Source organism: Polypterus senegalus, chromosome 12, assembly GCF_016835505.1.
Source record: "Polypterus senegalus isolate Bchr_013 chromosome 12, ASM1683550v1, whole genome shotgun sequence".
Classification (NCBI taxonomy): domain Eukaryota; kingdom Metazoa; phylum Chordata; class Cladistia; order Polypteriformes; family Polypteridae; genus Polypterus; species Polypterus senegalus.
The window spans coordinates 65,894,651-65,922,134 of NC_053165.1; the positions used below are offsets into that span (position 1 = coordinate 65,894,651).

Sequence of the window (27,484 nt, forward strand, 5' to 3'; positions counted from 1 at the left end):
AGTGGTTGAGAGACACTGGCGTAAAGCACCCGGTTAAGAAGAATGAAAGAGTAATTGTTTTGTGCTATGGCAGACACTGTATGGATGAGTTAAATATGCTCTTCATGAACTGTTAACCATTAGCAAGCTCTGTGTATGCTGGACCGAGCTAATCAATTTAGACTGGGAGAAATCTAAGAAATGTTTCAGAGCTGATGCTCAACTTTGGGCACATTACTATGATGCAGAGTACTAGTAATTTTCACAAGGGCAAAATGTCCAATTCTAACCATCTAAATCAGGATTTGACTGTATGTAATCATGATGGAGGAGCACGATCGATGTCTACTTCTGAATACTACATGTAGAGTGATTTTAGTGAGACTGAGCTTCTCACTGATTTTATACAGTCAGACACCTTAACTCATTACCAGTGTGCATCATTCTCCATGGATACTTACTTCTCTCGAAAAGTCTCCTTCTCTTGTTCACTCCACATATTCATGACTTGCCGATCCTTGTACACTTTCATGGGGTCATCCATCAAACCATTCATGTTGATAAACTTAATTCTTTGTTGCTCAGCATCAAAAAGCATGGGTGGAATTACAGCCAGCTGACGCATCTGTCTCTCGGAGTTCTATCAGAATTTGAGGGAGAAAAAAAGGATTATCCTTAAAACCATTTCAATATGACAAAAGACTTGGAAAACAGAGATAAATATCAAAGAATCCTTTAAGGTAAGTGCTCTTGTAAGAAAGATTTGAAAAAAGAAACAGCAGTAAAAGGCTGGCTGAATGGGAGCTATGAAAAAACACATTTTGACAAATCCGTCTACTCCATCTTGTGGATGAAAAAGATATTGCAGTAACTAACTGAAGCAAATTACAGTTAACTATGATGGCAATTTGCCATGCAGATAAAACCACTGGCCCTGCAATGGTTTAAATAAAAAGTTATAAAAGACTAAAACAAAGAAAGTGTCTCACATTAACTGACTGCCAAATTCTGTCAAAACAAATAGTTTCACGGTATTAAAAAATAGAAATAATAAATTCACCTTCTCTGATTGTATGCGATTGCAGATATATCAAAATCAAATTATTTTATTGTTATGAATGGATCTTTAACTATGTGTACCATTGAAACCAGTGCAATAAAAAGATGTATTTAAGCTTCTACTCTCAGTGTTAAAGATAGATAGATAGATAGATAGATAGATAGATAGATAGATAGATAGATAGATAGATAGATAGATAGATAGATAGATAGATAGATAAATTAGCAAAGAGAAAGCAATTAATATACACAAGTAAAATATGTATCTCAAAATGTATTGTAATAGAAACTGAGAAAAATTATAATTTTTGTTCATACTTTATCTGGAGTGATGTAACTTGCCCTTAATACATTTAGTGGTCTTATTTGCACCAAAAACAAAGGTCATCTTTAATTGCATTTCATCCTGGTCAAACTGCAAATCAAATGCAGCTTCATGTTTCTGCCAAAATGCCAACTGGAAACTAATGTGAACACAATGAAGTGGGAAGGTGAGATGTCCGAAAATTCTCATTGTATGTGAGCACATCAATCAGATCGATACTTTAAAAGGGATAAATATATGAGCCCTCCATCCTTGAAATAATATGGATACCAAATACTAATTTTAAATTGACTAATTAATAGACAGGCTTAATATTTTTAAATATAACCCTCATGAAATAAACACTTGTATATAAAGAAGTATTAATATAACAGAAGGGAAGCTTGTGGACAGCAGTGACATTTTCATAATGAAAACAAGAATTAGAACTAAAAATATTGTTTTTTGTTTTACAAGAACGTGAACTGAAATTAAAGCAAACAGAGAAACTAAAACTAAATAAAAATAAAAATGAATGATATATGAACAAACTAAAACGAGAACGAAAACTGAATAAAAAAAACAAAAAAAAACGCAATAGCATTTCCGATCAATCTGGCTCAGTCGTGCAGAGGGGTGGTTTGTAGGTCACCCAGAGTGTTCAGTTACATTGCGCTGTTCACTATGTGGTGATTTTGTAACTTGGGCTTACTATAGTCACGTGGTGCAACTTCAGTGAAAGACCGTTGGTTGGTGAGCGCATTTGGCTCATCCGGTTGAAGCAGTAAGCACTTGTGGTTGACAATGGCGAGTTTTGCACAGATGTTTGAGAAAGTAACGTGTGGAAATACTTTAATTACAGCGCAGATGATAATAAAAGCAAATGTAGCATGCAAGAAGAAGGCAGTCTCGCCTGTCATCATGAAAAGTAAAAAAAAAAAATAATAATAACATAAAATAACTTTGTACAATGGTATGTGCTATTAATTTGTTTTCTGTGGGATTCCAATAATTGCGATCATTTTATAGTCAAAATCTCCGAATTTGCGTATTTCCTGGGAAATATTGGGGAATAACGCAAGGTGCAGTAGCAACAAATGACAAACTGGGTTGATGCCTGCAAATGGCGCGCGCCTGTTGCTTTCTCTCTGTATGTCGCCAATCTAATGTTTGCAGACACATTTATTATACACCCTGTCTTTCCACAGTCTGGCTAACATCTTTAATGAATGTGTGTGACATATTTAGTCTTGCTTATCGGACATAAAATCGCAGTGAAAAGACACAAGGCGAGACAGACAGTACTGTGCCACACTAAAGGGGGTGGAAGTGAGCCCAACAGGTGCTTGTTGCTGCTGTTCTTCTATGCAGACTCTAAGCGCCAATAAATTAGCGACATCAGAAAGTCACTGCAGCGGTCCATTAATTTTTAATTTTTGTACCGACTGACAGCCAAAATAGAAGATTAAGACTTTTAAAACTAAAGTAAAGTAAGCAGGACTTTTACAAGAAAGCGACACAGAGATTTTCGTGGAGAAGTATAGGCTCATGGACTTTTTTTTTACAAATAAAGGTAAGACCATTAAAGGTTTTCAATTTTATAAAAAATTTAAAAACTAAATTTTGACCTTAAATAAAATATTCTTTTGATTTTCTTGTTATCCTTTTGTTGAACATTAATAAAATTGATTAAAGCATCAGAATTAAAAGCTTTTAAGAACAGCTAAATATTTCAATTAAGGTCAAAATTGAAATCCGTTTTTTTTTGTAAACCACTCTATACTTTCATTTGTATTGAATGAGTATGAAATTGCAACGGCAAATTCAGAACACAAGGAAGGCGCAGAGCAAATGTGCTCTCTCCGCTTTCTCTCGCTGCTATAAATGTAACGTTCTTTCTTAGACAAATAAGTACCTTACCTATGTGTGTGTAAAGAATGCTGATGAGATATGAAACATAACCCGTAGTCAATGTGTCAATGAATAGTGAATAAGCTACTCTTTTGGGTTCATATATTTGGAACTCTGACTCTGAAGAAGTCAGTGCTTCACCAGCCATGAACCTCACTGCACGTCACTGCTTCAGTACTGGCAGCAGAAATCATCAACATACCATCTGCTGGAGCCAGTGGCCGAGGACCTTCTCTGTGTACCTGCATTACAGGCGCTCGTCAAGCATTTGGATTCAAGTAGTATGGAACTATCTAAAGGTAAACCATAGATGCTAGCATTTGCTTTGTAAATAATCTGTAAACTGCACTATTCTTGTAACTGAGGGTATTAGGAATATAAAGGCAGCGATTTCAGTTGATAAATGTGTACAGAAACCTATGCTGATTTTGGTTAATCACGTACTTGGGGACACCAGAGGAAATTAAGGGGAAATGCATTGATGTCTGAATGCAAGAAGCACTCCAAGCAAAGAGTGGTGGAAATCTTGAACAGACTACTGAGATGTGGAGATGAGAGAAAAACCTTGAGAACTGCGGAGAAGAATCTGGTTGAGATGTGTGGAGAGCTTAGCTATCTGCTAAACAACTTACTAACAAAAAGGCTAAATGGTCTTCTCTCGATTATCAAATTTCTTACATTTTGATGTTCTACCAGAAATAGAATCCTGAATGCTATGTAACCAACTTAAAATTAAGGCAAAATCAGTAAGCAATTTTTACAAAATTCAACATTTGCTCCTAAAAGTTGAAAAGTGAACAAAAAGAAAAATCATTTACAAAAAACCTGTAAATCCAATACACTGCAAAAAGAGCAGAAGTACACTCTTTTTTGAACACAAGGCTTTCAGCTGATATTTACCACCACATCTCATTAACTACAGTGCTGCCATCTAGTGGACAGCTATAGATTTCTTTTTAGTGGCAACTGCTTGTGCAAAAATAGACAGTCCATAGCTAGATTTGTTGCGAGATTAATATTTTGATGATAATTACAGTGATTGAAATAGTGACAATCAGATGGAGGATATGGAACCGATGGGCTCTGGTACTGATACAAACAGATGCCTTGAAGGTGTTTCTGTATCACAAAGCATTCAACTTGTTGCGACTGTCAGGACATTACTACATGGACATTCTGTCTTCCACTGAGAGCAAACAGTCACCAACTACCAAATGTGTCGGATGCAACAAGTACGACACGTGTGCTTCTGAGCCTGCACACCGTGTGGCACCATGCTTCTAGGACTCTCCTTCAAATGAAGACTTTTAGTCGTGTTGCTGGTGAAAATAAAGTAATTATTTTGATAATAAAACCACTACTTTCTAATACATTTCTTTACAAAGTTTTGTGTTCATTATTTATCTTCTCTATATATATAAAATCCAACGTCTGTCTGTCTGTTTGCTTTTCATGAGAGAACTACTTAACAGATTTAGATCGGGTTTCTTCTATAATTTGCTTGAACATTCCAGTTGGGTTCGGTTGCGACACCGATTTATTCATCTGAATCCGTGAGACCGAGGGCTGAGGGGATAGGGAGGCGGAACCTCAGAAGTAAGGAGCCAGGCGGGGCTGTCCTCACTTGTGCACCAGCCTCCATTCGAGTCGCTCTACCTGTCGCCACATTTTGGAATGTACCTTGCCTCCACTTAGCTAGCGATACCTGTTTGTTCAGCAGACATCATTATCCAGAGATTGTTAAAGAGTAACGTTTGACGTTTTTAAAAGAGAGAGAGAGAGATCAGAGCTACTTGTACGTGTGATTTAGACAGTATCTGCTCATTGGCAGAGATATCACAGCCACGTGCTCTTTTCCCCATGTGGGGGACTCTCTCCCGTCAGAGCTGAACATGATCACACGCAGTGGCAACGTTTGACGTTCAGGCGTACCTACCCTCCGTTTGGCCAATGATATCCTGCCAACCTTTTACATTTATGGCAAAGAGATCACAGCTACATTCTCAACCCTGATAGCAAAACCAAAAATATTGTATATCAAGAGGCCCTCGGATATGAAAGCTTCCAACATAAATTCTTCTCAATAGAAATTATTACATTTTTTTAAATTGATTTTTCAAGTTGGTCCTGTTTCACTATGACGTGGGCGTAGCCACAGACGACAGCTAGTAATGTATAAACCTGTGCTGCAGCATCCTGGTAATAAATGGGTCAGAAGTCAAAGTGCTAATGTAAGCTACTTTGTAAATGTGACACCACAGAACAATGAGATCAGGAAGTACTTGTTAAATTCCAACCAAACATCCATTTAAACACAAGACATGCTGCAATTCAGACATAGTCAAACAAGAATGTTAAGACTTGTGAAGTGATGAAATAACATTTTTGTTTATCTGTCTCATACCATGAATTATGTGAATACTGGACTATATGTCTAGGCTGTTAGCTTTACCAGGTGTCTTCAGAAATGTGCAGGGCTTTGATATTCCCAATCTTTTATTGAAAAGTAGAACAAGAGATATGCTAGTGTGGTTACAATCCTATTTCACAGGCATCCTTATGTAAATATTAAGGTTCATCAAAATCAGTTTCCTTTTACAAAAAGGGGTTTATATCAGCATTACAAAAATATGATGACACAGAAACAACATGCAATTAACATTGAGTGACCATGGGGAAAATTAAGAGTGAGGGTGACCAAAAGCTGCCCAGCTCCTTGTCTTCTTGCTCACCTCTTGCTCTGTAAGGCCATCAATTATTTCTGACACTTCATGTTCACTTCGCAGTGCTGATGTTGAGAGTCCACCGCTTCTCTGTCCAACCCTGCTGGAGAAATAATCTTTTAGACTTTACGTAACACTGACACTTGCACAAGAGATTCCATTTTTATGACATTTACTTTGCCCTAAATAAAGTGTCCTCCAAGAAAGCGATCTAATTTCTACAGTTTCTATAAGGGGCTCCTTTAATATGCTTGTATGGTGCCTAACAAGGACTTCTCTCTTATTGTTAACCATGTCAGACATTTTTCTTTCCTCTTTTTTTGCAATTTTTGTTTTTTTAATCTTTTATTGAATTTATTAAAAGCATGTAATAAAGGATAAAGATGGAAACGTACTCACAAGTGAGAAGAGTGTGTTGAGCAGATGTAAAGAGTACTTTGAGAGGCTGATGAATGAAGAGAACGAGAGAGAAAAGGTTGGATGATGTGGAGATAGTGAATCAGGAAGTGCAACGGATTAGCAAGGAGGAAATAAGGACAGCTATGAAGAGGATGAAAATGGAAAGGCCGCTGGTCCAGATGACATACCTATGGAAGTATGGAGGTGTCTAGGAGAGATGGCAGTGGGGTTTTTAACCAGATTGTTTAATGGAATCTTAGAAAGTGAGAGGATGCCTGAGGAGTGGAGAAGAAGTGTACTGGTACCGATATTTAGGAATAAGGGGGATGTGCATGACTGCAGTAACTACAGGGGAATAAAACTAATGAGCCACAGCATGAAGTTATGGGAAAGAGTAGTGGAAGCTAGGTTAAGAAGTGAGGTGATGATTAGTGAGCAGCCGTATGGTTTCATGCCAAGAAAGAGCACCACAGATGCAATGTTTTCCTCTGAGGATGTTGATGGAGAAGTTTAGAGAAGGTCAGAAGGAGTTGAATTGCGTCTTTGTGGACTTGGAGAAACCATATGACAGGGTGACAAGAGAGGAGCTATGGTATTGTATGAGGAAGTCGGGAGTGGCAGAGAAGTACTTAAGAGTTGTACAGGATATGTACGAGGGAAGTCTGACAGTGGTGTGGTCTGCGGTAGGAGTGACGGATGCATTCAAGTTGGAGGTGGGATTACATCAGGGATCGGCTCTGAGCCCTTTCTTATTTGCAATGGTGATGGACAGGTTGACAGACGAGATTAGACAGGAGTCCCCATGCACTATGATGTTTGCTGATGACATTGTGATCTGTAGCGATAATAGGGAGCAGGTAGAGGAGACCCTAGAGAGGTGGAGATATGCTCTAGAGAGGAGAGGAATGAAGGTCAGTAGGAACAGAACAGAATACATGTGTGTAAATGAGTGGAATGGTAAGGATGCAGGGAGTAGAGTTGGCGAAGGCGGATGAGTTTAAATACTTGGGATCAACAGTACAGAGTAATGGGGATTGTGGAAGAGACATGAAAAAGAGAGTGCAGGCAGAATGGAATGGGTGGAGAAGAGTGTCTGGAGTGATTTGTGACAGACGGGTATCAGCAAGAGTGAAATGGAAGGTCTACAGGTTGGTAGTGAGACGAGCTATGTTATATGGGTTGGAGACGCTGGCACAGGAGACAGAGCTGGAGGTGGCAGAGTTAAAGATGCTAAGATTTGCATTGGGTGTGACGAGAATGGATAGGATTAGAAATGAGTACATTAGAGGGCCAGCTCAGGTTGGACGGTTGGAAGACAAAGTCAGAGAGGCGAGATTGCATTGGTTTGGACATATGCAGAGAAGAGATGCTGGGTATATTGGGAGAAGGATGCTAAGGATAGAGCTGCCAGGGAAGAGGAAAAGAGGAAGGCCTAAGCGAAGGTTTATGGATGTGGTGAGAGAGGACATGCAGGTGATTGGTGTAACAGAACAAGATGCAGAGGACAGAAAGATATGGAAGAAGATGATCTGCTGTGGCAATCCCTAACGGAAGCAGTCGAAAGAAGAAGAAGATGTAACATTCCATAAAATCAAGCCAAACTTAACAAAACAAAATTAAAATCAACCCTCACCAATGAGAAAGACAGGAAGACCAACAGCCAGAGTAAAACTATTAGAGTAGTAAAGAGGAAAAGAAGTCCTTCTCCCCAATATAAATATTTACTCTAAAATGTTATTGATTACATCCTGAAGATTTAAAAAAGTTTTGAACATATCCACTTAGTGCAAATTTGATTTTTTCAAATTTCAAATAGGATATAACCCATTGACTTAAAAGAGGTGGGTTTGGTTTCCTCCAGTTGAGGAAGGGAAGTCTACATGCTGATAGTGTAGTAAAGGCCATTACAGTTTGTATGTCCTTCTCCACTTTAAGCCCATCTGGGAGTGCACCAAACACAGCTGTTAGTGGATTGGGAGAGATTGTGACACCAAGGCTATCTGACAGGCATTTAAAGATTTTTGTCCAGAATAATGTTAATTTGGTGCAGGCCCAAAACATGTGGCCTAGTGAGGCTGGAGCTCGATTGCAAAGTTTGTGGGTTGAATCTTGCCCTGGAAACATTTTGGACAATGTTAAATGAGACAGATGTGCTTGATAAAAGATTTTAAGTTGAATAATTGAATGCTTTACGCATATAGAGCTAGAATGAATTCTGTGCATGGCTACCTTCCACTAATTTTCTGTTGAGTAAGAGATCATTTTTCCACTGTACTCTGGGATCTTTAAAATGAAGAGACTTTAAGATGGTTTTATATATTATAGAAATACTGCCTGAGTCTCCAAGACTGATCAATATTTCTTCTAGGATAAAAATAGGTGGGAGGTGAGGAAAATATGACAAGATTTCATTTTGCAAAGTTTCTAATATAGAGATAATGGAAAAATGATAATGATAATGTTTTCCAAACATTAAAAACTGTGTAAATTTGAGAGGGTGTAAAAAGTTGGTTATCACGTACAGGTGCCACAGATAAAATATTATCTAACTTGAAGTGCTTCCTACATTGTTTCCATATTCTGAGTGAATGAAGGACAATTGGGTTGTTAGTACCACAACTCTGGCCTATAGTCACACCTTGTTCTCCTCCTAGTGGGAACAATCATCAACTTGAGTGAGACATAACTGACTTTTGTGCACTTCATCAATTTCTTCCTTGGGTAATGTGCCTACGTATTTACTACTGATGCCTGTTAATTATTGACTTATTGTTGTATCTCTGCCTGCACTACCTCTTGTCGATGTGATTCAGAGCAGAGCACACAAGATAATGTTGCTCCTGTGCAGCTGAAAAACAAATAAACAAACAAACAAACTCCTTCCAAAGGGAGAGGTGTAGAAAAACTGCACAACTCCTTAGTGGCAATTAAAAACAAACACATATAAGTTTGATTCTTGACTTCCTTACTCCTAACCTGGAAAAAACAAATCACTTTTAAGTCAGAAGGCTCCAGTAACTACAACTGATACCCTGCTACAAAAATCGTCAAACTCCTTCATATTTCACAAATTTACAGTCAAATCAGGTCACATTAAAAACCTCCCAAGGCCCGCCAAGCTATATTAATTATGTTTTGCCTCACCTCTGCAGGCGCTCCTGCAGCTCCCTTTGTTTGCGGATTTCTGGGAACTGTTTCTCATAATATTCCCGCACCTTGCTCTCTTTGGCACGCCGACGTGGGTTATTTTCAATGCGTTCTACTTTTTTTTCCCAGGCTTCCATCAACTGGTCATATCGCTGGCAGAACTTCTGTTCCTGTGAAGAAGAAAAAAAAACACATAAAAAATAAGAAAACAAGATAAGTTATAGCTTTGGACGTGCGTTACTGAGAAAGAGCCAAAGCAAGCAAGAGGGAGTAACCCAAATTTTATTAGAAAAGATGAGAGGCTTCTTGTCAGAGTAAACAGAGCACACAGAAGAGCAGCCATTAACCGAGAAAAGCAGTTAAAGAACTTGATTATTGTCTGTAATATCCAGCTAGGGGATGATTGTGTTTTATGAATTTTCTTCTGCAATTTAATAATGACATAAAGATTTTTAATATTCCACACTGTCAACAGGAAAGATCCTGGATATGCCCACATGACAAGACTGAGGCCACGGAAGATCCTGTAATGCACAGTGCTGTAGGTTTGAGTTGTGCCATGGGTGAGTAAGAATTAGTGTTAAATTTGTTTTAAATTCAAGTATATACAATTTATTTTATAATAACATAAGATTTCCTGTCAGTATGTGCACAATGTACCCAGTTTATGAAAGTCCAAGTAAGATGAAAGAGCTCATTTCCCAGATATGTTTAATTTCAAACAGTCAAAATAAAAATAAGTCAGTTTTGCAACAGCTGTACAGTACGTACTGGAATGCGAAGTGAAAATACTGGATTACATTAATGAAAGAATTGTTTTCCTACCTACTTTACAATGTGTGTGCATTTGACAAAGACATACAATCAAAAGAGAAAGAGCATTCAGTAGTTGAAAAGGGGTTTTTTGAATAACACCAAGTAGAAAAAATGTTACATATATTCACTTCTAAACCAGTAAAGAGTCCATAGTAATAACCAATCAACGAGTGACTTAGATGGCCGATGAATTCTGTGATGGAGAGACGTGACCAGTATGAACAAGGAACACTGCAACTGTCAATGGATGTGACATTTGCAATCATTACTATGAACCTCATTCAAATATGAGTGGTCTACTTTATAGGTTTATAGTCATTAATGTGAACACGCAGTAAAAAAAAGAAACCAAAATATTTTCCATATAAAAAACAAACACAACCTCAACTGAATCCAGTATAAACAAACCAATTGGATACATTGATAATGCGTGTAGAAAGCGGAGATTGATGGAAAGAGCAAATAAGTAAAGACAGTTTTCCCATAAAAACAACAGTTTATTTAAAAGCACAATGGGTATTTTACAATTATGCAGTACGCACCATAAACCTTATATAATCCTACTCAAGCTCCAGCAGGCAGCACTTTTATTGTCCTATAATAGAGGATTTTATCAGGTGGTAAAGGCAGGTGAGTGTCCTGTCCTTAAAACTGAGCTGAAAGGGAGGAAAGTGTTCCAGATAAAGTGTTATGATCAGAGTGTGGCTGTCGGAAACTCGTCACTCCACTCCAAATGCCAGATGATCCATTCAAGTGGCCCCTACCTGTACTGCCCTAAGTAGGAGTTTATTATGAATTGTAACAAATGACAATACGGTAACATTGCAAAATCCCACTTAGCCCAGGCTATGGGGCCTACATTTTATTTTGTCCTGAAACACAACAGAAACTGTGGACACAACCATCAAACTCATTCTGTAAATAAATGGGGCTTCTAGTGCCCAGCCATTTAATCCACACCTCCTGAGTGAGGGCCAACTGTTGATTCTACCTCAAACCTCCACAAAGAAGTGTGTGTGTTTGTGTGAGACTGACTGTAACATGTGACAAACTGGCAACCTCTCTTGAACCCAAATGCTGCTGGGATAGGCTAAAGACTGCACCCCTAGATTATATTAAATGGGTTAAAATGGATGAATGGATATGTATATTATTTAATGGAGATACGAGTCATGTAGGGGCAAGTCCAAGACTCCTGGCTTAATGTAGCAGACAATGTACGCTGCATCAGGCACATTTTCCACAATCCCTTCCCTTTCCTCCCCAATGAGTCATATGGCAAATGTAGCTCGGCCCGGTATGATTAAGTGGGGAATCAGAGCCTCAGTTTTCTTTCAATAATCCAGCATCTTGTACAGGGCTGACGGTAATGGCATTGTACCAAAAACTGGTTCAAACGGACCACACAACAACAAATGTTTTATTCAGATGTTTTGCTTCCTGAAACCTGGTGATTATGGTAGAGCTTCAAGCTGAACACAAATATAATTTCAGATTGAGTGTATCATATAGGTTTTTGGAGAAACATGAAGTTAATTGAATTTAGTGTGCTTAATCGCTTAATGATGCTGACATACTTCATAAGTTCAGTTAAGCTAAAAAAATGTTTTTCATGCTGATTTTCGTCTGTACTCAGCTTCTGTCGCTTCTCATTTCAGTGTATAATAATAGATGACCAACATTCATGGTATCTACATGCTGCAATACTGCTTATCCATAGTTTCTGTTGAAATCTTGCACCATGTCCATCGCTGACTACACCAAGATTAGCAGGGAAGACAGCCAAGTGTGAATGAAGAGAATTAAACATGGTGACATATTGCACTTCATGGTTATTTATTCTTGATGTATGTTGTCAACCAGCTGGACACAGTTCAGTGCTTCTGTAGTTGTCAAAAAATTCTCAGATATATCCTTGAATCCCTTCCATATGATTTTCTCCAGTCCTACCAGTAAATCTTCCAACTACTTGTGATTGATGACTTGTCTAATTTGTAGACCAACAAAAATCCACTCCTTGATCTTGGTATCATGTATCTGTAGAAACATTTGTCTCAATATTGAAATCCTTCACCTTCCTCGTTCATGGCTTTCACCTAACGTTTTATCAGTCCAAGTTGTATAAGAAGACAGGAAAAAAAACATCTTTGTTGGGTCGATAATTGGTTTATGTGGCACAATTTTCTGTCCTGGTACCAGCTGCTTACAAAGTGCCCGTATCTATTTAATGTAATGGGACTCTTCAGCACAGCTGTTCCATTCACAGTACTTGGCATATCTGAGCTGTAGTACCACTAGTTTTAGATCATCACAGATGTTCACGTTTTTTTTGTTGTACTGTATGTCGTCAAACATGTGGGCATGGGGATTGGACAAATACATGGAAATTATTAAGTGTGACACCACCACTCACTTTTACTCCATTTCTTTAGACTGAAGGAGAAGAAAACCCTGGAACACCACATCCAGTACGATCGAAGTGCTGTCCCTTCTGGCCTCATTGGTATATAAGCCTAAGTCTGTGCGAAAGCTGGGATTCACAGGCAGAATATCTTCTTAGTAGACTAGAGCTGTGAGCCTCGGAAAAAGTTTTTTCAGTGACAGGAAATGGCAATTGTTTTCTTGGCAAAACTATGCCCTACTTCTGTTCACTGGACATTATAATAAAACATGGAATCTTGCTGACCCCCCAGCCCTTATCTGTTTGTTCTTTGTCTACATTTACAACTAGGGGGTTTGCCACCTGCTCGCTTTGTTCGCCAACCCCTTAACCACCCCTGCCTGCACTTCGTGTCGTTGTGAAAAGGGGGGGCTGAACGCACCCCAAGGAGACGCATCCGCTCTTCTGAAACCACGCTTAAACAGTGATACATTGTGAAACAAGTAACACTTGTTTTTTTACCTCCTCTTTGCATTTCGGCAGCACTTCGAATGTTTAAAAGCCTGTACAGCACCTGTCCTTTTGTCCTCAAACACTATGCGATCTCTTTTCACTTTTCCTTTATTTCTACAAGGACTATTTTCCATTTGTTTGCGCTAATGTGATCTTTTCACTCATTTTTTTGAGACTTTCGAATTTTCCTACTTCCATTATCTCTAACCTGCTCAGGCATGTGTATCACGGGACTTGCTTACAAAGGTTGTAAGTATGACATGTCGTGCCTGTCTCACTGGATGTGAAAGTGTCTCAATGTCCCTCTTCAAAAGTGTCTCTCTGTCTCTGCTCAAAAGACCATGGCTCGTCGCCGGAAAAAAGTCTCGCCCCAAGATTTTTATATATAATAGAGAGATATGTATATAAGGCATATCAGAGGAAATCGCAGAAATGGGTGATTGAAATAAAACAGTACGTGGCAGGAAAATATAAAGGAGAATTTTATGATTAAAATTCATAAGATACACCCAAAAGTGTTTGGGAAGCAAAATCTTCACTGTCCAGTGATATTCGTGTGTGGCATCAGTTTCATTTTTAACATTTAGATATAAGCTGACAAGCAACTAAATATGAATTTCAGTCTTTCTCAGTTCCTTTTAAAGAAGAAACTGGTATCACACACATCAGCAAAAAATGCAAGCACAAGCTGTGGTGGACTACAAGGCATCATACTGAATGAACTGTATGTATTTATAATTAGCTTAATCAAGAATATATTAAAGAGTTGGGTAATTTAAGAAAACAGCCACACAGAACGAATAACAGATTGAAACAACTGTCAATAGCTGGTATATTTAGGACATGCAGGAACAAACAAAAGGTCACGTTTTTAAAGCAAGATTCTGCATTGTAGTGCTGTATAATCCAGTGACTGGACACCACCAACACAACATACTATATATCTAAAACTATAAAATAAACACTTTAGTGAAACTTACGCAACAGGCATCAACGTGGCCAAGACACAAGAAGTAGTTAGTGTATTTTATACAATGCTGCAATTTTAAAAGAATGCTGGTATACTCACTTGTCTTTCACTGATGTGAGAAAATTCAGAACACAAACCAAATCTCCAGGCAGATATGACATGACATATGATGCAACTAAACAAGATCTGGAAAAGCCACATTACACAAATCCATAGCCACACCGTGTCTTTGGATGGAAACGTTATCTAGAACACTGAGACTTGCATTAATATCTGAAGTAAACGATTCTGTGCAGGAAAGCCAAGTCCCTCAATGGAAGTCTTACACAGATGACATGACATCTTGAAGCTAAAATTAGCTGTCGCCACAGCCGGTTGCACATTCAGCACTACGGTGGTACAGGTACAGACAGGGAGGGAGATATTCAGATTACCTGAAATCCTGCGACAGAAACCAGCAAGTCTTTAAAAATACTCACAGCAAATTGCACTGCTAGAATGAAGGAAGTAGGGTTTCACTGTGTGTTGGCAAATGTGTTAAAATAAAAAAGTAATGCAAGGCAATAAAGAAACAGCTCTGCTTTCAGAAATCCCCTTATCACTATTTTATCTTACTGCTTTGCAATCATACTAAAGCTATGAAAATGACCGCTGCATATGCCCTCTCAGTGTAAAAGCAGGCAGAAGAGCCTCATTTTCATTCTACTTATCTTGATGAGCATCACAAAGCAATATGCTGAGCTAGGGTTGACCGGGCCACCATCTCTCAACAACCGGTTCCAGCTCTATAATCCCTTCAGGATGTCTAGGTGCTTCCCAAAGTTGGCCATTCATTTAACATCTTATAGGGAGGGCTTCAAGGGAGCAGTCTAACCACGTGCCCAAATAATCTCAATTGGCTTCTCTCACTATGAAGAAGAAGAAGCACCATTTCTCTGAGGTCTTTCTATATCGCTGAGCAAGTTATTCTGTCAGTGGGCAGGAAACTCATTTCCACCTCCCCTGCTTGCAATCTCAATCTTTCGCCACTATCCAAAGCTTATGGTCATAGATGAGGATGGAGATGTAGTCTAACAGGTAAATCAGAACCTTCCTCTTTGTACTCATAACAGTCTGGTACAATGTTTCTAAAGCTGTTGCTGAACAAATCCATCAGCCAGTCACACAAACGCCTCATTCATAGGCAAGAATATGACATACATGACCTTTGGAATTATTTCTTCCTTCAAGAGTACAATCCACATTTTCCTGTGAGGGGATCAGTTTCACATTTTCAGAACAAATGCTCCTAGCTGTCAAATAACATATATAATGATCCCATAACAGATGAAGAAACACAAAGATACTGACAAATCACACTTAGATTAAACAGAATTTAGATTGTGAACTACAGCAAAAAAAAATTTGGCATAATATGGAATAGCATATCCAAAAAACTAAAAATAAAAAACAGAAATTCAGCAGTTCAGTTAAAATACTAAAAGATATCCACTATAAAGCATTTCTAAAGAAAACCCCGGGCTCTGAGGGGCTCAATTTGGTCATCTCTGAAATGTACACATAAATGGATTGATTTGGCCAGTTTTCACAAGAGTGAAACACATTTTATATAATAAACAGTGATTACTCAAGTAAAAACAAACAGCCATACTAAAAATGTAATACACCAATGAAATAACCCTTTAAATCCTTAATTATTTCAGATCAAACTTACCCATTGCTTACGGGCATGGTTTCTTCTCTTGAAATAAAGAATAAGCTTCTTACGCATTGCCTGATTTCTGGAAGAGAGAAAGAGAAAGAACTATAAAGGTAAAGTCTCAATAGGCAGCAAGAAGCCAACAGCCCTATATTTTCATTTAAAAATGCAGACATTAGCCTCCATTTTTCGTATATGCAAGTGTTTTATTTGCATTGTAGGGGGCTGGACTATGATCCGAAATATTCCTCACTTCAAACCGAAAGTCACATCATTATGTCTAGCCTAGCAAACATTTAATTTATTTACCTGTATCACATAACGCTCAAGTATAAACTAGCTTACTGGGATGACAGAAATTCTTCCATCTACACAGAGCATGTAACCATATTGTATGTTTCCTGTTCAAAGATTTATGCGTCTCGAGATCAGACCTACACATTTTGCGATTCACAACCTATTTTTTCTGCACTCTGGAAGTCTTAGGTTGCATTGTCTTTTCTGCCACTTGCTTAGCGTCTGCCTTTTTCAAGATGTGTTCAGAAACGAATGAAGTAGTGACATAATTGTGTGGCACAACATACTCAGCCTAATGATGTAATCATGTCATCGATGAAAGTGATCTCTGCCAACGGACTTTAATAATTGATTATTATCGATAACATCGATTAGTTGTTGCAGCTCTATTGTGTTGTTTAAGTGTATATGCCAAAAATGTGTTTTGCATAATTTGAATGCTGCTTACACGTGCAAAAGGCACACAATCTACCAATCACTACAAGATACGATAAATCCCGTGGCCGATGTACACATGCCCAGTGTAGACGAACATCTAGGTCATATGCATTTTCTGTCATTTAAATGATGCAAAAATGCTAGTGTGGATAGATAAGAGTATTTTGGGGTGATTTACAGTATAATTTAATGTCACATATATTTTCTGTCATTCTGGGCGTCCATCGTTAGGCATTTTTAACTGTCATGAACGTTTCCTTGAAGCTCAAGACCCTGGTTTCACCGTGGTCTTCCGGTGTGATCCTTCTGGATCCAAGCTACGGTGTATCTATCTATCTATCTATCTAAATCATTTTTGAATTGTGTGTATGTTAAATCTCTTGAGTACTGACTTTTGCAGTTTTGGACCTTTCCAGCTCTGCCCACTTACCTGTTTTTGTATATTTCTCTCCTGGTCACTTTGAAATACTGGCTGCTTTGCAAATCTCAAATATATTATTTAAATAATACTTGTGAAATATGCTCAAAGAAGAGAACATAACTTAAAAACATAAAAAAATATGAAACTTTTTCAAATTACAGAACAGCATTTATTGTGAAAGAACACAATAAGAGATCCCTTGAAACCGAGTAAAACTGTTAAGGTTTGGTAATTGGAGAGTCTGAAAGTTAATTGACACTTTAAGTACTTTTCACTTACACACACCAACCACAACAAATAAGAATGTGAGAGCAGTTGCACTAAAAGAGATAGGAATCTGCATTCTAACAATCTTGCCACTTACTGCCTTCAACGACAACAACAACTTTTATTTCTATAGCACATTTTCATACAAACAGTAGCTCAAAGTGCTTTACATAATAAAGAATAGAAAAATAAAAGACACAATAAAAAAACAAAATAAGTCAACATTAATTAACATAGAATAAGAGTAAGGTCCAATGGCCAGGGGGGACAGAAGTCCCTTAAGTCCTTTATCAAGCTAAAGTAAAAATGCACTACAAGATTATCACCCAGGGCCCACCATTGCGTTAAAGAAGCGACTACACAGCTGTTCTCACTAGCATTACACCAGACATACTTGTTAATAAAGCGCCTTTCTGTAGTTTGAATTAGAAACAACAAAAATTACACTACTGTTCAAGTTTGTAGTGTTAGCAAAATAAACCACAGTATGCTTAAGGGCTTTCCTTTTAATCTAATAAAACAATTAACATACCAAAATGCACTAGGGTAGGGTTATCACTGCATCTTTACAAATCCAAAAATTGAACCCCAATTAGTTAACCGGGCACTGAATTTTAATGCTTGCCATTCATTCCTATGCTTGTATTTATTAATCGCATGATCAGCTTTGTTACTAAATGAGGAAAGGATTAATGAGGAGCTTCACTGTCTACCAACTTTACTGCCCTACAAGCGAACTCTTCTGGTTCTTAGTATTATTCAGCCCCTGTGCCACGGCCAGTCATGTGCTTCCTTTAGTCTTGCGCCTTTTAAAGACGTCAACTGGCTTCACATATGAGGAAGCCTGCACTCTGCTTTGGCCTCTGGCTTGACACACGTACAGCTTTGTACTGAAAAGGGCATTGTGCAAAAAGAAGTAAAACTGTAAAAAAGGAAGAACATTCAAAGCAAGCATTTCTACAAAAGATGCCCTTTAGTCCAGTTGTTAACTTAATGCCATCCTCAACCACTGACAAGGATAGTTGGAGATGCATCTTGGTGATAGCTACTCGTGTATCAAGACCAACTAGAAGTGTGGAAGAATAAACCAATTCCAATTTGGCCCAAGTTTTCTGCATAAAAAAATATATTTTTTAACAGATCAGTAACTGTTGCATTTCACTACAAGCTATAAAACACATGAGTGGAGAGAGACAGCAGAAGCAGCACCTTTAATCTGGTCCTGTTTAACATTTAAATGCAATCAGCATTGCTCGGTGCAAATCCATGAGAGGGTTTCACAAAGTATCATGCATTTTTAAAATGTTTTCAAAGAGATTATTCAATTCATATCGAGATCCAATAAACCAGGCTTTTAGTGCCTTGCTCAAAATGAGATGAAAAGCAAGTCAGGGAAATCTGATTCTCACTGAGTGTTACCAACTGCACAATCAGTGACTGTATTTTCTTTTTCAAATGTGCGCCACATCAACTGAAGTGCATTTACAAATCAGCTCCTTGCCTTAGATGAAGTTAAAGGAGCACTGTGTTGATTGTGCAGAATGCCAGCTAGTGACATCGATGAAAAGAGGATTATGAATGGTCTATATTTATACTTTATGATTATAGACATTTGTAATATTATGAATTTGTTTCAAATGCTGTTAATGTTACATAAGTAGTAATTTTTGGTGCTACACTCAATTTGTATTAAAGAAATGGAGAAGCAGTCAAGATTAGAATATTCATTTACTGCTATCAGGATGCTGTGATGGTGTAGCGCTTCAGTGCTACTGCCTCACAAATCAAGAGTCTTGTCTTTGATTACTGGCCTAGGAACTGCCTTGCAGACTTTCTACTTTAGCCCTCTTCCTGAATGGATTCTCTTTCAATGCTCCAGTCTACTTCAACTGGCTGGATTAACTTGTAACTGTAGCAATATGGCATCTTACTCAGTGTCAGCTCCTGCCTCATCTTCACCACTTCCAGGAAATGCTCAAACTTCTGTAAACCCCTGATTGGAAAACGTAAGCTCAGGAAAAGGATGGGCAAGTGATAATTTAAATGCCTTGTGTCCTTCTCTTGGCCTGCCAGTCTTCAACTACATTGTCAACAACGTCACCTTAACAGACAGAAAGCGCCAATGGTAATAATCATGGTAAACTATGGTAAAATAAACATCTAATAGCCTTTAAAAATGTGCTGAGGCCTTGGAGCCGAGCAGATTAATATTCTCCCAATACACCTGATGAGAATTTTTCTCAAAATCTTCCTCTGCCTTTCTCTAAATCATTAATCCATCACTGCGTGTATATTTCTTTCTTGGCAAACTAAAAGGGATCACCAAGGCTGCCATAACTTCCTTCCTTTGCTGAGACTGAGTGGTTTACAAAGACCACACAAATAAGATGGTGAACACCACATCTCCACTACAGTGCTTTCCGTCCTTCTTGTGCGACTGCACTCAGATTCACCTTATTCTTCACATACAACAGACGGTGCTGTGATATTCTGCCATAACACCTACCCTGGGCTGCCAAGGCGGCCTAACTGCAAAATGTCTCCCACCTGGGAAGTGAAAGCTGGCTGTTTATTAATAGAGGCTGGAAGAAAGCTGTAAAAATGTATTTCAGATTTCTCTACAGAAATGAAAGCAGAGTTTTACTGACAGACAGTTTTGAGCAGAACAAACATTCAATAAGGTTCCAAGATGAACATTTGTTATACAGAACTTGTCACCCTTAATTTGCCTAGACAGGGACTGAGACAAATGGATTCAACAAACAATATGTGGGTCACATTTCAGAAGCAAGTCAACGAAAAGGTAAAGTTTTCTACCAACTGAGGCTGACAGCACATTACACAACTTCATATTGGACAGCGGGTCAAACTCAACGGCAGAAACTGTACATAAAGAAAATTATCTACAAGTCCCACCCAAACAAAAACAGAGAAGGCTCTTCCACATTAAGCTCCCAGCTCTACATCCCAGTTAAATTTCCAATTATGTAAGTAACTAAGCATATTATTGAACCAACATCACATTTGTCAAAATGAAGCAACACTGTGCAGCATTACTGACCGTCGGATTCAGAAAACAAGTTTGATGTGTTCACATGTGAATTAGGCTGACTAGTTACACAAAGCAAACATACGGAATATCCAAGACAGCGACCAATCCTGTTCCGACACACCGGTGCCTTTAAACGGCAACGTACAAATAGTATGTTTCTGAATTTTAGCCAATTGCCAAAACTAACATGTGAACACATTAGTTTTGCCCAAAAATATAAATACTGTAGTCTCAAAACTGAATGGAGCCAGTCTGATCAGCTAAATTAATACTACATGCCAATAGTCATAAATAACAGCAAAAAACATGCAAAAACTAATTCAGATATGATTTTACCAAGTCTGATTTTTATAGAGTTAAAAGGTTTAGCAGGCTTTACTTCTGTTTTCCTTTACTATAACCTATGCAGCGGCTCTTTAGATAGATAGATAGATAGATAGATAGATAGATAGATAGATACTTTATTAATCCCAAGGGGAAATTCACAAATTTAAATTCACTTTAAAAAGGGACGTCAAAGGTTTACATAACTTAAATTTACTTGCCATTAAAATTGATGCTTTTCATCACAGAGGAAAATGATTTTATTTTTTGTGGTGTTGTTCAAGAAGTAAATTCGCACAAATTATGCTAAATGATAACATATCTGCTACTCTGCCCCCTACAGGTCAATTAATAGCTGCAGTCTGTGTATCGTCTTAGTCTCAGGATGCCGCACTGTTGCATACTTACATCTTTATATTGTCATGGTACTGCTTGGTGTCAGAAGGCTGATTGTAGAGAGGCTGAAACAAAGAAAAAAGAAGCTGAGATATATGAGAATGTCAGACAAAATAATTCAGCAAAGCAATGTTCACAATCAGACTGAATGGAAGTTACATTCTGACATCGCAATAATCATCACACACACTGGAACAGTAAAACGCTTGATACGCAACCAGAGAAGGCTCACACCACATATTACACAACACAATAATTAAAATAAAGGGGAGTGTGTGGAGTGGATATTTTTCTTATTAAATCCCTAAAATGATTTTGCTTTTTGGTGCCTTGCTCTCCTTGTAACATAAATGCCTAGCAAAGACGAAAAGTTCATTTTTAGGAACCTCCTTTGAACAATAGCTGAGAAATGAGAATAAAACAGATGCATTTTCCTATGAATTCAAGACAAATGAAAGTTGTTGTCTGGAAAAACTGAGAAGGATAAAAATGTTAACAAATCTTGCTTTCTACAGAGGCGAAAAACACAAAAGTTTACACTAGGCGGACAACAGCTCCAAATTTGTAAGAATAAAAAAGTTAAAATACATGTTAAAATGATTTAAGTTTTTTTGTTATTTTAAATGTTTACCAATTAACACATTTATAATTCAATGTCTTTCCTTAGTTTAAGCCTTGGACTCTTAAGGCAGCTCTAAAGGATAAGTTTCATATTTTTCAAGTCAAAGTTATGTCTTAACAAACATACTTTATATGCACTTGCCACAAAAAAGTAAGCTCTAAGAGTAAGTGTTTTCTGTAAATAAATAAATAAATAAAAATCTCGCCCTCATTGGCACTTTACAGTGGAGGCTATGGGGCATGGAGGAAAAGCTTAAAAACCTTCCAAATACGTTCATTTCTCAAGACAGTTGTCAAGTATTGATCCGCATCTTGCAATTACACACATGTTATAAAATAGTTTCTACATGGCATTGTGAAACAGTAAAAACCCAATGTTATGAGATCCAGCCATTTTAAAGGAAGACCAGTCGTGTGTGATAGCACAGCACTTAGTCGTCCTTTTCGTGGTTTTATTCTGATTTACTCCCGTATTTATGAGAGAACTCGGCACAAGCAAACAGAAAACATATCCTTACCACAAGAAAAACAGTATAAGAAATGTGCGATAAAATGATTAATTCCAGATCCCATTTGTTGTCACAAACATGTGTCGGAAATCTGGAAGGAACGAATGCCAATCGTCAATATATATGGAAGAGAGTGAGGCCAGCAAGTCCTACAAGCGAGATTGTACTGCACAATCAGCAATGCACAAGCAAAGAATGCTGTAGTATTTTATGAAGTCAGAGAGTGAGAGGTTGGCCTGGAGACCTACAACGCTAAAAACAACTTAATGCTTAGAAATACAGGTGTGACGGCTATGTGGTAATGGAGCAAACGCAGGAGTGACCCGGGAAGTGATCTCAGTGACGCTATATGCACTAAAAGTTGCAAGGCAGGTGGAGCATGGCCGTTATACAATATATTAATATCACAATATACTCAGAGTGGTAGCAAGAGGGCCGCACACCAGGCTTGGCAATGCAAAGGCAATAACCGAAGTGTGAAGTAATGCTGTAATGTCTGCATGCTTATACAGCACACCACAAATGCCTTAATGCTAAGTTTGCTAATTGTACAAAAAAAAGAGAAGTCTGATAAGGGCTCAACAGTTGGTCTTCATGAGACAGAGTGGCTAGCCTGACTCATCACTGCACGTGTTGACTGTATGAATGTGACAGCAAGGCAATGGTTAGAACCACAGCTGTAGAAGGCTTTCGTGGCCATCAAGGATGATGGGATTGGAGCCACAGAGACTATGTCAAAGTGGAGATGGAGAACTATACATAAACTGATCTTCTTACTATGGCGAAGTGTCTTCAGATTCTTTTCAAGTGAATTAGTATTTTACTTGCTTATACTAGAACAGAAGACTCAACAGTTTACTGACAGAACTAATCACTTGTGGGTTGTGTTGTGCACTGGGTCTAATTCAAGTCACTGGCTGTGACATTTTATTGCTCACACAAGTATATCTATCTTAGTATACAGGAATATATAGTAAAACATTGTCTATATTCTTAGTTTCCTTAAGTGACACTGTGAATATACATCATCCATTCTGATTGCTAGGCATGATGACTGCCCCAAAAAGGTGCCACATGTCTGAAAATGGAAAAAACATGACTTTGAGTCTGGTAAAAATATGCACATTTGGTTGCTGACAGCCACGTGGTGACAGTACTGCACAGATAAAGCCTTATGTATTCACAAAATGTCTTTTAGAGTGTACAAAAAAAACAGGCAGTGCCACTCGATCCCTCAAAGCGGCAATAACAAAGAAAAAAAAAAAACTCCTGCCTTCATGAGAAAGGTCTGGTATGGAAATAAAGCAACACTTGGAAAGGTAACACATAGGGGGCAGCAAAGCCCAGAATGAGAGCAGGAGATTTAAAGAATGAGGAAGAGCAAACAGAAAAAAAAGTAAACATCAGTGAATAGGATGTGTGGAAATGTCCAGGTCTTAATTTGTACTCAAAAAACAAACCATGCAAACAGACAAAAAATCTAAACGGACAGCACAAGACAAGACACATGAAATCAACCAATTTGAGGAAAATGCCTGCTTGTAGAACAGAGTAGTGACAACTAAGGTTTAATATTGACTGTTCTCACAGAGACACACAGGCACACCTTCATGCTTCTTCCTAAACTTGATGGGCAGCTTGTGGCACTTGCTACTTACCAAATCTATCAAACGATAAAGCAAAGTCCTAAAATGTTTAAACAAACTATAGAACTCAAGGGAAAATTTTACTTTTTACAGAAGCTATTTAAATAAATCGACAAACAAACAAATAAATAAACATGGATGTTAGTAACACTGGAGCACCACAAGAAACGGTTCTCTCTCCTTTTCTCTTCACACCTCTGAGAGTAAATGTAACCCCAGGTCACATCACTTGTAGAAATTCACAGATGATTCTGCACTTATGGGATGCATTTTTAAGTCAGGTGCAGAACTTTGTTTCTTGCTGCAGGAAGAATTGTTTGCAACTAAACATAAGCAAAACCAAGAAACTGGTTGCTGACTTTTGCTGTACCAAAAAGTCTGCTCCCTATTTATGGAGTAGATGCAGAGGCGGTGCACTGCACTCCTACAAGTACATCAATGGCAGGTTGGACTGGTCTCGTAACACAGAGGTATTATATAAGAGGGGGCAGCACAGGCTCTTTCTTCTTAGGAATCTGCATTGCTTTATTGTGTAATGAATACAAGTAATAGTCTCTGTAGGATGTTATGATCACACAGTCTGAGAAATCAAGGCATATGACTATTTGTCAAACCCATAACCCCTTAAACAGTATTTCAAAGTCAACTGCTTAATCACATCTAAGAGAATAAAAGAGAGCACAGACAACCACAAAAAGTCAATTCAAGAATGCTTTCAAACTCAAGGATATTTAGAAATCAAGACAACAAACTGTAATTCCTAGTGTAGCACTTCAGAGGGTCTCATGAGAAGCAGCTTTACACTAGTTATCCAGCCATCATCTTAAACTTGCACAGTTCAACAGTACTCTATAAAGTTGCACTAGGTGTTCAATGGTTATACAAGGGGAGCCCAATTTCCTTTTGACAACTTCAAAATTCTCTCTTTGACATGCAATACACCTGTCCCAGCTCTCCTGCCATTGCTGTAAACATTTCCTCTATTAATCTTTTGTTCCCATGTCTAAAGATTCTTGTGTGTTTTTTCTGGTTTTCTTCCATGGTGGAAATTTTTCTTCCCTTCTATCTCAGTCTTAATTTCGGGAACAAACTGAAGTTACAGGGAATGAGAGCTGACAATTACAAGGGGTGACAAGCAACAACCATATTGTTTTTCGTCAAATACTTTTTGACTGACTACATGATGTGTGCAGGTTTTGGACTTCTCTAGATGGTTTTTCCAGACTCTTTCCGATAGACATTTCAACGTTTCAATGTAAGGCCGCTGATTAACAGACTGCCCACAGTGAATAAACTCTTTATAAACAAGTCCATCGATTTAGAAAAACGTGATCATGATCTTCTGAAAATGTGCCATTATGGCCTGGAGAAGAAAAAACAAAATGGCCAAAGTCCCATGCGCACATGAGCATAAACTCCAGAAGTATGAACTCGATCAACTCAACGGATTGATTAACCAGGCTGTACGCATATGATAGCCAGCAGCATATTCAATACCTGGACAATACTCCAGTGCTATTGACAGATTCCAAGAATTTTTGGTTCCCCCTCTTATTTTTATTAAGCCTGACAGCAGAGTAGAGGAGGATTTTAAAGACTTCAAAAATCACAGGAAACTAACTTTTTTGTGTTAAAAGCAATACGTATGATGTTCTGAGAGAGAGATAAAGATATGGGAGTGCTATAATACATAAGCAGTCGCTTACCAGTTCCACTCTGGGACCAAGGCCTTCAAGGATTCGATGGGCTTCTTCTGCTTTTTTCTGTATGGAAAAAAAATAAAATAAAATATCAGAGCAAGAAAAAAAAAAAAAAAGTAATAAAATGTGGAAATTATTTCAGGATTGGGTTGTCTGCACTGGACAGATAAAGATCAATGAAGGCCTGGTTGATTTTAAGAAATGAGTTGAAGTTGAAGAAGTGCAAAAAGAACTATCAATGGAAAAGATATAACAATAAAGCTGAGCAAACTTGGAAGGAATCCAAAAAGGGATTAATAGTGCAAAAAATGTAACTTCATCAGAATTTTATAACTTTCCTACATTTTTGATAATGAACAAATTGAATTTTGTTTTGTTTTTTTTTTAAATGGCTTATTTCACGTATATAGCAACTCAGAGATTATCATTTTCCAGCCTTCCTCATTACCTTCAATTGTGTCAAACACACAGAAGAAAAGAACAAGGAAGGAATGAGAGGACTGGAGGGAGAGCGTTAACAGAGCAGACGAGTAACAGAGTGAGGGCTTCAGTCAGTGTGTTCAAATGCACTTCAATAATCCAGGCAGCCACATAAACCTGATTTCTAAAATGCCATGTGAACCCTTAGTCCGGTTAGACAAACCGGGTGAGTGGCCTCTGAGAAAACCTGATTAACAGTGGTACATTTCTTCGCATGTAAACAAATAACCAGGTTACTGTTAACGTTTTTGTACTCTTTGCCTGACTGTTGCACTTTGTCAGCCTGCACATGTATTTGCTTCGCACACACAGCCATAGGTAGAACCGTCCTTGAAAAACACTTCCAGAGGCAAATGTTTGGCCGATTGCATTATTCCTTCTCCTGGCTGAAACAATCCTATCATAATATTTCAGAAATCTCTAAATCAATGCTGATGTGCTAAATGCAAAACGATAAGCTAAACAGCACAATCTTGAGAGGGGTACTATAACACGTTAACAAGTGTTACATAGTATGATTACGTTTTAAAAGTAACAAGTAACCCGATGCAATGCTTACAGCTCCTTATTGGAGGAAAAATACCTCCATTGTATTTATTATTCCAGGCAATATGCACGCACATCTTGTATGCCAGGCCTTTTGAAGGGCTCAAATGCACAGCAAAGCAGAAAATAGTGTGCTGCATGCAATCCAGTAACAGAAACATATTAATAATAAAGTGTCAATTTGACTAAACATAGTTATAAATCACAAAAAAATCATCATAGGTGTTACTTTTATTTTCAGATTCACATTTAACTCTTTTTTTGTGTAGTTTAATGATGTTGGAGCATTTTGACAAAGAAGACCACCTGCCCATGTAAACATGGGTTTTTAAGCAGGTTTCTGCATAACTAACTAACTCTGCATGTAAACAAACGTAATGACTAAGAAATCTGCAAAAGAGAATGAGAACAGAAACAAATCACAAATGGATGAGACTGATGAGGCAAACAAGAAAAAGTGGAATAGACAAACGAGCAAGAGAAGAGGAAATAAGAAGACAAAAGAGAGACACTTAGAAGCCTCTGAACAGCAAAAAATGACAAGAAAGAAAATATAACAGACAGGACAATCAGAATTTGACAGAAACATTTAAAGAGCAAGAAGGAGGGAATGCAGGAAAGGTAAGAGAAAAGAATAAAAAACTGCATAAGCATGGCATCTTTTATGATGAATAGTAACTCACAGAAGGCAAAACATAAAACAGAAGAAAAAACCAGAAAGAAAACTAAGCAGGGACAAAGCATAACAAAGGTATGGAGGGATTAAAGAAACTCACTCACTTTCAAAAAAGGCAGAGGGCTAAGTTTCAGGTGCTCGTTTGAACCCATGTGCCCATCTGAATATCATTTTCTCTTGGTTCTCTCTCTTTGAAATTAGGCCTTCAGAC

General features: G+C 38.0%; 1 protein-coding gene across 6 annotated transcripts in view; it reads right to left on the reverse strand.

Annotated features, from left to right (window-relative positions):
* Window positions 1-27,484, reverse strand: part of ncor2 (nuclear receptor corepressor 2) — a 313,848-nt gene that overhangs the window by 120,448 nt on the left and 165,916 nt on the right. For 4 of the 6 annotated variants that reach the window (XM_039772027.1, XM_039772025.1, XM_039772026.1 and 1 more), the window contains exons 7-12: window positions 25,578-25,634; window positions 21,108-21,160; window positions 15,916-15,982; window positions 9,520-9,692; window positions 5,986-6,079; window positions 441-619 (exon numbers count right to left, since the gene is read on the reverse strand). In XM_039772027.1, coding sequence (XP_039627961.1) covers window positions 441-619; window positions 5,986-6,079; window positions 9,520-9,692; window positions 15,916-15,982; window positions 21,108-21,160; window positions 25,578-25,634 — 623 coding nt within the window. The remainder of the gene's footprint in view (window positions 1-440; window positions 620-5,985; window positions 6,080-9,519; window positions 9,693-15,915; window positions 15,983-21,107; window positions 21,161-25,577; window positions 25,635-27,484) is intronic. The other 2 variants (XM_039772028.1, XM_039772023.1) reach the window with 1 other exon arrangement.